The 13876-nt window shown below is 34.5% G+C and overlaps 1 protein-coding gene across 1 annotated transcript; it reads right to left on the bottom strand.

Annotated features, from left to right (window-relative positions):
• Nucleotides 1–6233: 6233 nt before the first annotated feature.
• Nucleotides 6234–7190, bottom strand: LOC125124549 (olfactory receptor 2AJ1-like). Its single transcript, XM_047774626.1, has one exon. It carries the CDS (start codon nucleotides 7188–7190, stop codon nucleotides 6234–6236), a length of 957 nt encoding a protein of 318 aa, XP_047630582.1.
• Nucleotides 7191–13876: the final 6686 nt, after the last annotated feature.

Genomic DNA, 13876 nt, shown 5'->3' with positions numbered 1-13876 from the left:
CATTAATAAGTCCACAAATAGCAAATGCTGGAGGGGTTGTGGAGAAAAGGGAACCCTCCTGCACTCTTGGTGGGAATGTAAGCTTATAAAGCCACTATGGAGAACAGTATGGAGGTACCTTAGAAAACTATACATAGAACTCCCATATGACCCCGCAATCCCACTCTTGGGCATGTATCCGAACAAAACTTTCCTTCAAAAAGACACATGCACCCATATGTTCATTGCAGCTATATTTACGATAGCCAAGACATGGAAACAACGGAAATGTCCATCAACAGAGGATTAGATTAGGAAGATGTGGTATATATACACAATGGAATACTACTCACCCATAAAAAAGAATAAAATAATTCCATTTGCAGCAACATGGATGGAACTAGAGACTCTCATCCTGAGGGAAGTAAGTCAGAAAGAGAAAGACAAATACCATATGATATCACTTATATCTGGAATCTAATTATATGTCACAAATGAACCTTTCCACAGAAAAGAAATCCATAGACTTGGAGAATAGACTTGTGGTTACCTGGGGGTTGGGGGAGGGAGTGGGATGGATTGGGATTCTTGGGGTTAACTATTGCTTTTGGAAGGGATTAACAATGAGATCCTGCTGTGTAAAAAAAATTAAAAATTAAAAAAATAATTTGTGATACACTTAAAGGGGTACTATATGTAAGCAAGAATGACAGGTTGATTTCACACTTACAATTAAATCAATGTAATTAATGTCATTATACATTAAAAATAAAATAGGTTAATAATAAAAAATAAAAATAGCATAAGTAGAGAAATTGATAGTAATACAATAATATGAGGAGACTGTATTTTTTAATTTTATTGGTCTAGTTAATTTAAATGTTATGTTAATTTCTTCTGTACAGAAAAGTGGCTCAGTCATATATATAATTTTTCTTTTTCATATCTTTTCCATTACAGTTTATCACAGGATATTGAATATATTTCCCCATGCTATAGACTAGAACCTCATTGCTTATCCATCCTATATATACTAATTTGCATCTGCTAATCCTGGTCCCCCAACCTTTCCCTAACCTGCCCCACCAGAAACCACTAGGCCATTCTCTACATCTGTGAGTCTATTTCTATTCATAGATGTGTTATTTTGTGCCATGTTTTAGATTCCACATATAAATAATATCCTATAGTGTTCGTCTTTCTCTGTCTATGTTACTTCAATTTATGTTGATTTCTAGGGCCATCCATGTTCCTTTAAATGGCATTATTTCATTATTTTTTATGGCTTGAGGACTATTCCATATTCTATATTAATCACATGTTTTCTTATAAAGAATATGTATTACATATGTTTTATCCATTCCTCTGTTGATGAGCATTTATGTTAATTCCATATGGAGTGCTGCAATGAACACCAGGGTACATGTAGCTTTTTTCTCTTTTTTTTTCTTTTTGTCCTTTTGCCTTTTCTAAGGCCACTCCCATGGCATATGGAGGTTCCCAGGCTAGGGGTCCATTCAGAGCTGCAGCCACTAGCCTACGCCAGAGCCACAGCAACACAGGATCCAAGCCATGTCTGCGACCTACACCACAGCTCACGGCAATGCCGGATCTTTAGCCCACTGAGCAAGGCCAGGGATTGAACCTGCAATCTCATAGTTCCTAGTCAGATTCGTTAGCCACTGTGCCACGATGGAAACTCCAGATGTAGCTTTTTGAATTATGGTTTTGTCTGGATAGATGCCCAGGATTTCTGGATCATATGGTAGTTCTATTTTTATTTTTTTGAGGAGTATCCATAGATGTTTTCCATAGTTGTTGTAACAGTTTACATTCCCCCCAAGAGGATAATCAGGCTCCCTTTTCTCTGCACCCTTTCCAAGATTTAGTTTTTATAGACTTTTTGATGCTGGCCATTCTGGCTGGTGTAAGAAGGTACCTCATCATAGTTTTGATTTCCATTTATCTAATAATTAGTGATGCTGAGCATATTTTCACATGCTTTTTGGCCATCTATTTGTCTTCTTTGGAGAAATGTCTATTATGTCCTTCTGCCCTTTTTTTTGGATTTTTTTTTTATACTGAGCTTCAGGGTTATTTGTATATTTTGGAGATTAATCCCTTGTTAGTCACTTCATTCGCAAATATTTTCTCCCAATCTGTGGGTTTTTTTCATTTCATTTATGGTTTTCTGGGTTTTGCAAAAACTTTAAGTTTAATTAGGTCCCACTTTATTTTTGGTTTTATTTTCATTACTCTAGGAAATGGATCCAAGAAGGTATTGTTACAGTTTATGTAAGAGAGTGCTCAGGATATGTTTTCCTCTAAGAGTTTTATAATCAAGTCTTACATTTATGTCTTTAATCCATTTTTAGTTTATTTTTGTGTATGGTATTAGAGAATATCCTATCTTCATTCTTACATGTAGTTGTCCAGTTTGCCCAGCACAACTTTCTGAAGAGACTGTTTTTTCTCCATTTTATATTTTTGCATTTTTTTGTCATATATTAGTTGACTGTAGGTATGTGATTTTAATTCTGGGCTTTCTATCTGTTCAATTGATCTATATTTCTGTTTTTGTGCCATTATCATATTGTTTTGATGACTGTAGATTTGTAGTATTGTTCGAAGTCAGAGAACCTGATTCCTCCACCTTCATTTTTCTTTCTTAGGTTGCTTTAGCTATGTGGGGTATTTTATATTTCCATACAATATTTTTGTTGTTGTTGTTCTATAGCTATATTACAGATGCTGTCCTATAGGAGTGAGTGTTCCAAACCCCATGTCAGGTTCCCAGGCTGTGGGTCTGACATTGTATGGAGGAGCCGTTGGAGAATGGGACATTTAAGATCAGTGGGGCTTGAGCTCAGAAAATCCAATGTACTGAGGAAAGAGACATTCCTCTCTTGGAGGGCACACACAGGTTTTCATGTGCACTGGGTTCCAGGGCAAAACAGGGACTCCATAAAAATCTGGTCACACTTATCTGCAGGTGATGGAGAGTCTCCTGGAAAAGCAGGGGCCAGCTGTGTCTCACTGTGAGAAGGATATTGAAGGTAGAGTTAGTAGGGAATAATCATTGATGTGACCTCCCCTGGAGGTGGCCATTTTATAAAAATCTGACCCCACACATTGGGGCTGAGAATTTCCAGGCCAAACAACTAAAAGAATGGAAAACCACTCCACCCATTGTCAAGCAGACTCCATAAAGTTCTCCTAGACATATAGATAACTCTAACTACACTCAGAGACAAAGCCCCACCTGTCATAGGGACAAGACTCAGCTCCACTCACCAGTGGGCAGGCACCAGTCCCATCCCATTGGGAAGCTTGCCACAAGAGCTCGTATCAGCTTTAAGGAGATCACGCAGAAAGCTAGACAAAATGAAACAGCAAAGAAATGTTAGAAAGATGAAGAAATAGTCCAAATTGGCAGAAGAAAAGCTAAGTGAAGCAGAGATAAGCAACTTCCATGAAAAAGACTTTAAAATAATAATAGTAAGGATGATTCAAGAACTCAGGAAAAAAAAATAGAGGCAAAGATGGATAATTTACAAGAAATATTTAACAAAGATTTAGAATATTTAAAGAATAAACAAGGAGAGATATTTATGTTCAGAGATGTGTGAAAAATAGAACAACTAAAATGAAAAATTCACTGGATGGAACCAATAACAGATTAGAGGATGCAGAAGAACAAATGAGTGGGGTGGAAAATATGCTAGTGGAAATCACTTATATGGAAGAGAATAAAGAAAAAATAATGTTTCTTTTTTGTATACAGATACATTTGCATTTTTTTTTAGATTCCACATATAAGTGAAGTCATATAATATCCATCTTTTTCTGACTTGCTTCACTTAGTATGATAATATCTAGGTCCATCCATGTTGTTATACATAGTAAAATTTCATTTTTACAACTGAGGAATTGTCCATTGTACATCTGACTATCTATCAATATGTTCTTAAACCAACCATCTGTTGATGACTCCTTGAGTTTTTCCATGTCTTGGCTAATGTAAATAGTTCTGCTATGGACATTGAGGTGCATGTATCTTTTTGAATTAGAATGTTCATATTTTCTGGATATATGCCCAGGACTGGGATTTCTGGAATTTTTCAGGATATCCTTATCAAATACTGGATTTTTTGCTTTTAGCAAAGAATGAGTAGGGCAGTCTCACCCCTACTCCTTATCTTAGTTTTCCCTTCCTGTGATTTTATTTACCAAAGATCAGCCATAGCTATGGTCTTAAAATGATAAGTGGAAATTTACAGAACTAAACAACTAATATGATCTTTTGTCTTTTTAGAGCTGCACCCACTGCATATGGAGGTTCCCAGGCTAAGGGTTGAATCAGAGCTATGGCTGCTGCCCTCAGCACAGCCACAGCAATGCTGGATCCAAGCTGTGTCTGCAACCTACACCACAGCTCACAGCAATGCTGGATCCTCAACCCACTGAGCAAGGCCAGGGATTAAACCCACAACTTCATGGTTCCTAGTCAGATTTGTTTCCTGTGCACCATGATGGGAACTCCAACAACTTATACATTTTAAATAGTGAGAGACCAGATTCACATAACATTTTCTTCAGTCTATTGCCATAATTGTTCTATTTCTCTGTTGTTGTAAACATCTTATTGTGCCTAATAAATAAATTATTATTTATCATAGGTATTCATGCATAGAAAAAAATCATATATAGTATTGTGTATTATCCATAGTTTTAGGCATCCACTTGGGGCCTTGGAACATATTCCCTGTGGATAAGGGTGGGGAGGGTACTGTACCTTGGTTTTTATCACAACTGATGTGTGTGTGTGTATATCTACATATATATACACACATTTATATATATATATATATATATATATATATAGTGTGTATATATACAGACACATACATTTGTACATATTTCTTACTTAAGTAACAAAAATTTCAAAGCAAACCATTTGGTAAATATTGGATATTTTAAGTGGAATTTATGAATAATTCTTGTTTGGGAAACTTCCAGGAGGGGGCAAAGTTGTAAATGTGTTAGTATTGGTTTGTAATTTTATGTGGTTAAACATTTTATTTCCTTAAAATTTCATCAATTAAACTGAGTAGGAGGTAGGAACAGAAATTGCTTATGCCTACTAGAATGCTGCTGGACTCTCTCTACATGATTTCTTCCATGCTGAGGTGCAGCCCTCTTCTTTAGACATAACAATGAAGAGTCAGGGACACTGGCTGTGACAAGGATGGGATGAATGTGTTCACATTCTGTTATGCAATAATTTTTGCTTCATGTGTATGAAAACATGGGTTGAGCATTTCAAAGTTCTGTATTTTCCATATTTAGAAAGCATTTTTATATAGATTGAATGCTATTGTTAAATAATGTATAATAAATGTTAATTTCATTAACACTAACTAAAGACGATTAAATGAATATCATAATGATGTTTATTTAATAACAACATAAACAATATTCACTGAATATGTTATTTAATAATGAGAATACATTTATTTTTTCCTATGCCATTGAGATAATAACAAATGTAACATTGTCTTAGATTTAGGTGAAAAGCATGATTTATTACATGTGTATATTGTAAAAATATTACCACAATAAGTTTAGGTATGTCCATCAGCATGCGCAGGAACATTTCTTCCTGTGATAAGACCTTTTAAAATTTACTCTCTTAGCAACTTTCAAACAAGCAGTATAGCCTTGGTCACCATAGTCATCACCAGGACTTATTTATCTCAGAATTTCCAGTTTTTACATTTTCTCCACCTTAATCATTTTCACTAAGAACTTGTATAAACTTTGATAACTTTTTTAAAGTTTTGAAATATCATTTCACAGTTTCCTAAATTTATAGAAATTATATTTCCCTCTTTCTTTCTTGCTCTCACCATACATATGTGTGTAGAACATGTATACAATGTGATGCTATTATAAAAGATAAATTTTAGAAATTTGTACAATTTTAGTGAGAGAATAATTGAGGCCTTTAGTCATCTTTTTCTTTCCCTAAGTGGCTGTGGTGATTATAATTGGTAACATAGATTGATAGATACAGTTTTAGATATATGTATTTATAAAATAACTATTTGTGGCAAATTTACTATTATCAAGCTTTTGGAAACATCTCTTTCTTTCCACACTTGAAGAGATTAAAAATTCTAATATTTTTCTAGAGATATGGACAAAAGATAAACTCTAAATATTTAGTATAGAAATAGACAACAACACCTACTTTAAGCATTTTCCCTAGAATTTTTATGGAAAAAATTACTTTTGATCATATTTTTCATTGCCTCTAAAACATCCTTATTCCTAATACTATAGATAATTGGATTGAAAGATGGTGTGAGGATGGTATAGAATATTGCCAGAAACTTATCTTGGCCTGGAATGTGGTACTTTTTAGGTTTCATATATGTGAAAATAAATGGCCCATAGTACATGATGATCACAATCATGTGGAAGAAACAGGTAGAAAACGACTTTTTCCATGCTTCTGATGATTTAATTTGGAGGACAGTAAGGAGAATTTGGACATAAGAGGCAAAGATGAGGGAGAAAGGGACAAGCAGGAAAATGATGCCACTTACATAAACTCCTCGTTCATAGTGTGTTGTGTCCACACAGGACAACACCAACATGGCTGGGAATTCACAGAAAAAGTGGTCAATGGCTCTTGAGTCACAGAAGGGAAAGCGCAGTGTGTAAGCTGTGTGAACAATGGAATTGACTGTCCCAATAAGCCAGGATCCTCCAGCCATGAGGATGCTGACATAGTCATTCATAAGAATGGGATAGCGCAGTGGGTGACAGATGGCTACATAGCGATCATAGGACATTGCTGCCAGGAGAAGGCACTCACCACCCAAGAGGGTGAGGGAGAGAAATATTTGGAAGCCACAACCTGCAAATGAAATAGTCCTGTTGCCTGAGAGAAAGTCAGTGATCATTTTGGGAACAATGTTGGAGACATGCAAGATATCCATGAAAGAGAGATGGCTGAGCAGAAAATACATTGGAGTGTGGAGTCGTGATTCCCTGTGGATAAGGAGAATCATGATGGCATTTTCTGTTACAGCTGTAATAAAAATTATGACTATAAAGGAGAAGAAAATTAGACCTTTTTGAGAAGAGGAGAAGAGTCCCAAAAGAATGAAGTCACTGCTGAAAGTGTGATTCTCAGGTCCCATATTCAATTTCTTCTTTTACCTATAATAAATAAACAAATACATAAATTAATAAGAGTCAAAGTGAAAATTAGGATAAATTATTATAAACTTCAAATTACTTTATACTCAGCAGTATCATAAAATATGCATATTGCTATTTTGCAATATTTTGCAAATAAAGCTAAGGGATTCTCACCAAATTTTGACTTGAGAATGTTTTACAGATGAACATTTTGTTGTTGAATCAACTAAAAATTTTATTTATTATGAAATAAACAAGCCTTATTTCTTTATTTAATTCCTTGGAATGTTAACACTATTTCACAGTAATTTTAAGCATTTTAAACGATTGGCGTATGAATAAGTTTTGCATATTTATGCATGTGCAAAGGGTTCAGACCATTTTGCCTAGTCTGACTTAGAGGTCAGTAAAATTTAGTATGGATATAGGTTCAGATTGAAAGGAGTGGTGTCTCATAAACTGGTTAGTAATAAATTGGTCTCTGAAATCAATGAATATTACTGACAAGTTAAAGTTAATATATCTGTATCTAAAGTCGACTTATCCCCACCACTTAGAATTATTTTGTCCCTCTGGTTTTGCGTTTTACATTAATGACTTACTTCGCTATAGTCAACCTAATTCAAAACTTAATAGTTCATTTTTTGTATTAAGAAGTATGGACATTGAATTCCAAATAGTTAGCAGAATCCCTGGACCATTGTAGGCTCTTAAATGTTTATTAAAAATATTAATTTATGTTTCTATGACCTCTGATATCAAAGTTCTTCTATAAAGCATCAATTACATTTATGTTCTAGAGAGTATGTTTTGTCTTCTCAAGAATGTCTATTATTTTGTCTTCAGATCTTAGATGAACTCCGTAATATACTCCTTAACTCATTTATTATCTTATTTCTATCACCCCCTGCCCACATGAGGCATCTAAGGTTTTTACAACCATTTGTTTTCCCTCCTTTCTTAACCAATCAGGTATGAAATGCACTCCCATGTTACTGGAAAGATGAATACAATATATTCTATGATATAAACAAATGAATGAAAATTGTTCTTGAATCCAAGAATGTTCTAGTAGTGAATTTCCTTACTCTAAGTTGAAAAGTGGAAAAATCATGTGTCACAAAGCCTCTTCCACATATGTACAACTCTTACTCAAGGTAAGTTTTTTTTCTTCCAATATAGCATCAAATTTTCTTTGTAAATTCTGATAAATGTCAAAAGAAGGAAACAAGATGGTAGAATAGAAGGACTCAACCTCACTTCCTCTCATGAGAACACCAACATCATATCTAACTGTTAAATAACAATTGACAAAAATGACTGGAAACTATAAAAAAAAGGTATCTACAGACAAATATAAGGAAGAAGCCACATAATACGGTAGGAGAGGTGCGTTCATTATATAATCAAATCCCATACCCATCAGGTGGGTGACCTACAAACTGGAAAATAGCTATGTCATAGAAGCTCTCCCACAAGAGTGAGAGTTCTGAACCCCATGTCAGGTTCCCCATCCTGGGGGTCTAATATTGGGAGAAGGAGCCTTCAAAACATTTGGCACTGAATATCAGTGGGATTTCAGTACAGGAGTTCCACAGGACTGAGAGAAACAGCTCCATTTTTGGAGGGTGCAAACAATATTTCACATGCACTGGGTCTGAGGACAAATCAGTGACTCCATACGAAACTGTGGCAGAACTACCTTTGAGTCTTCTAGGGTCTCTTGGAGAAGCAGGGGTTGGCTGTGGCTCACTGTGTGGCCAGGACACTCGGGCAGTTGTCCCAAGGAATATTCATCAGCATGAGCTCCCCCAGAAGTCACCATTGTCAAAACACCTAGCCTCACCTAAGAGACTGCAAGGTCCAGTGCTGAGATGTCTCAGGCCAAACTGCCAACAGTGTGGAAACAACGCCCTCATCAGCAGACAGAATGCTGAAAGTTTTCCTGTGCACACAGCCCCCTCTATATGCACCCTTGACACACCCCTGCCAACCAGAGGGAAAAGATTGATCTCCACCCACCACTGGAGAGGCACACTCCCTCCCACTAGGAAGCTTGTGCAAGCCCCTAGATCAACTTCACCCAACATGGAGATGAAGAAATCAAAGAGGAAATAAAACACAGAGAAAAAGGAAAGTGAAAACACAAAGATATCACACACACACACAAAGAACATTAGAGGCTAAAATCTCTGAAGAACGTAGATGCAAAAATATTCAACAAAATACTAGCCAGCCAAATCAAGCAATTCATTAAAATGATTGTACAAGATGATCAAGTGGGATTTACTATGAGGATGTAAGCATTCTTCAAAATCTACAAATCTGTCAATATGATTACACCACATTAGAAAGTTGAAGAATAACAACCTTATGATTATCTCAATAAATGCAGAAAAAGCTTTTGACAAAATTCAACACTCATTCATGATAAAAACCCTCCAGAAACTGGGCATAGAGGGAACCTACTTCAACATAATAAAAGCCATATATGATAAACTCACAGCTAATAGCATATTCAATGTTTAATAGCTTAGAGCATTTCTGCTCAGATCAGAAATAAGACAAGGATGTCCAGTCTCACCACTGTATTCAATACTGTTTTGGAAGTCCTGGCCATGATACTCAGAGGAAAAATAAATAAAAGTAATCCAAATTGAAAAGGAAAAGTAATGAAGATAAAAAAAATGGGACCTAATTAAAATTAAAAGCTTTTTTTATATATAATGATTTTTATTTTCCATTATAGCTGTTTTACAGTGTTCTGTCAGTTTTCCACTATACAGCATGGTGACCCAGTTACACATACAGAAAAGGAAACCATAAACAAATCAAAAAGTCAGCTCACTGAATGGGAGATAATATTTGCAAACAATGCAACCTTAAAGAAATTATTCTCCAAAATATGCAAACAATTCATGAAACTCAAAATCAAAAAATATATAACCCATAAAAATAAAAATAGGCAGAATATCTAAATCCACACTTCTCCAAAGACAGATGGTCAACATCAGCAATTATTAGAGAAATGCAAATCAAAACTACAAGAAGGTATCACCTCAGATGGTCTGGATGATCATCATCAAAATGTCTACAGGCAATAAATTCTGGAGATGATATGGAGAAAAGGAAACCCTCCTACACTGTTCATGTTAATTGGTACAACAACTATGGATAACAATATGGAGGTTCCTCAAAAAACACAAGTTAGAGCTACCATATGATCCAGGAGTCCCACTCCTGGGCATATATCTGGAATAGAAACTATAGTTCAAAAATATATATGCACTCCAATGTTCATGGCAGCCCTATTTACAGTAGCCAAAACATGGAAGCAACTTAAATTCCATTAACAAAAGAATGGATAAATAAGATGTAATATTCCTCAGCCATAAAAAAATGAACTGATGTATATATACTATGCAGTATTTCTCAGCCATAAAAAAGAATGAAATAATACCTTTTGCAGTAACATGGAGGAACCTAGAGATTATCATACTAAGTGAAGTAACCCACACAGAGAAAGACAAATATATACGATATCATTTATATGTGGAATCTGATTTTAAAAATGATAGAAAAGAACCTATTTATAAAAAAGTAACAGACCCATCGACTTCAAAAACAAACTTATTGTTACCTATGGGGAGAGGTACAGAGGAAAGGGATAGAGTGGCATATGCATATTATTGTATGTGGAATAGATAGTCAAAAGGGACCTGTTATTTAGCACAATAATTCTACTCAGTATTCTGTGAAAATCTATATGGGAAAATAATCTGAAAAAGAATGGACATGTGTATATATATATATATAATTGAATCATTTGTTGTACAGCAGAAATTAACACAATTTTGTAAATCACCTATCTTCAATGAAATTTAAAAATATTAAAAACAAAAAATACAACATAATGCTACATATTAAAAAAAAAAGATATAACATGCACTTTATATCCCTGTATTATCTAGAAACTTTGAAGCTAATCATAGAAATTGATATACTTTTTAAATATTATTTTTATTTATAAACACAGCCATATCTCAATACTTCCTCACAGAAAAAAATTTGTATTCTTTATTCAGTGAATGCACTATACTTAAAACATTCTTATCATTTTTCATTTTTTGAGATTATTGAAATAGTCTACATATCCATTCATTTTAATTTAACTAGACCTAAAATATTTTTTCCTTTAGATCTCTTGTTATATAAATTAAGCATGCAGATTATTTCTGTAAACTTAGATTTAACTAGAGAATAATTTTCACAATCTTGATAATACTTCAAATTTACAAGGTAAATAATTGTTCATATGCTCTTTAAAGTTTTGATCATAAGGCAAATGATTCACAAAATCATAATCATTTTTTATGAAAAAAGATGTATTTTGAAAAGATTTTAATGTGGGAATCCTTAGCAATATTAAATCTGAGGTACACATTTATATTTTATATTATATGGCTTTGCCAATTTTATTTATTGAACTTTTCTATAAATATATCTTGACATAATAGTTATAAGCTCTACCATAAAATTTTAAACATCAGATTTAGTTTATCTTAAAATTATTAAAAGTAATTAGTTGTTACTAGCAATTCACTTAATTACAATGGAATTTCATGAAAGAGTCAGTATGCAGACATTGAATTCCCTTAAAAATGGGTGGAATAAAATCATTACTCATATTTAAGTATTAATATGGAATACTGACAAATGTGTGAAAGATATTATCTAATGTGGTAGTGAGTGTGCTATTGGCACAAACAATTAACAATGTAAAATATAAGCTAAAATGTCCCTAATGCTTTGAAAAGATAAAGTAAATGTAATTTAAACACTTGTCTAAAATAGTTCATTTTATGTCTTGTGATAATGCAAAATGTCAATTAGACATGAAATTATATCTGAAAAGAATTTCTAGGACATTCCCATTTTTGCTCAGCAGTAATGAGCCCAACTAGTATCCATGAGGATGAGGGTTCAATCCCTGGCATTGCTCAGTGGAATAAGGACCCAGCATTGCCTTGAGCTGTGGTGTATGTTGCAGATGTGGCTTGGATCCCACATTGCTGTGGCTACAGCATAGGCAGAAGCTGTGACTCTGTTTCAACCCCTAGATGCGGAACACTTCTTATGCCAAATTGCATCCCTAAGAAGCAAAAAAAAAAAAAAAAAAAAAATCTGTTAAATCAAGATGACAATGATACTTTTATTACAGGGTTTATTTGAGCATTAAGTGACTCGTATTAAACAATGTATTAAATAACATACACACACATGCAGACAGGCACATATGCACACATGGAAAAAAACCTGGCACTTAATAAGTGCTCAAAAATAATTATTATTTTTCTTTTTTATCATTATTGTTTTTATAATTAATATATTAGTATTTCTTTTTTTTTTTGTCTTTTTGCTATTTCTTGGGCCGCTCCCGTGGCATATAGAGGTTCCCAGGCTAGTGGTCGAATCGGAGCTGTAGCCATCGGCCTACACCAGAGCCACAGCAACACAGGATCCAAGCCGCATCTGCAATCTATGCCACAGCTCATGGCAATGCCGGATCGTTAACCCACTGAGCAAGGGCAGGGACCGAACCTGCAACCTCATGGTTCCTAGTCGGATTCGTTAACCACTGTGCCACAACGGGAACTCCAATATATTAGTATTTCTGTCATTACTACATTATTTAGTTATATATACTTTGAAGAAATTATATTTGAAATAGTTGCCGAGTGATAGAGGGAAAGAGAGAGGGGGAGAGAGCGAAAGAGTGAAAGGGAAATATCCAAGTTATGAGAAAATATGACCATATAAATAAAAATATATTTCAGTGAGGTTAATTAGAATTATAATTGTACTCACTATTAATTAAAATTGATCTAGGAAGCTCTCTGAGAAAGACTCCAACTCAGTATGTTGAATAAGAATGGGTGGGTTAGCTTCCTAATTAATTTATGCACACAAAGGCATATGTGATAAAGGAAAATAATGTTTCTTATTCTGAAATCAATCAGCTGAGCTGTTCACAGTTTAATTGTGTAATAGCCAATTATGTTTTCATTACACATTTCTTGCCCTTCAGACTTTTCAGGGTACTGAATTATGCCCTAAGGATTTATTTTATAGTGATCTCCTCTCTGTTCTTGCTTCCTCTTCAATTTAAGGAAAACTTTTGAAAACTGTCTCACAGTGACATCAAATTCATTATGTGAAACAAGGAAATACCTAACCCCCCTGGAACAATAAGTGGTATCATCGTGTGTTATTGCCTGATTCAGAAATCAGGAAATCATCCTAATTTCTCTTTCTGTCTGCCCTTTTTCATATGAAAATCACCATCTTCTACCTATTTTCTTTATGTAAATATTTCTCATGGGTTATTTCTTCTCATGAGCTGCAATAACATATGTGGCCATGGTACCTCTAAGGCATGCATTCAGCCCATTTTCTTTTAGTTAAATAGACAAAGTGGAGCTCTGCACCACCTGCATTATAGCACATGCTTCTCAATTCTATATGAAGCCAGTGGAATGTGGTCAATTAGGTAAATTTTGGCAAACAAGTGTATTAAGAAGGCACACACCTTCATATTCCTTCATTCTGCTAGTTAGAATCCACATGTAATGATGCTTGGTTCTGCATCCTTCTTGGAAGAGTTATACAGGAAACAAAGCCCAAG

This window comes from Phacochoerus africanus, chromosome 4, assembly GCF_016906955.1.
Source record: "Phacochoerus africanus isolate WHEZ1 chromosome 4, ROS_Pafr_v1, whole genome shotgun sequence".
NCBI lineage: Eukaryota > Metazoa > Chordata > Mammalia > Artiodactyla > Suidae > Phacochoerus > Phacochoerus africanus.
The sequence above is the reverse complement of the archived record's forward strand: the minus strand, read 5'-3'. Positions and strand labels throughout refer to the sequence as shown.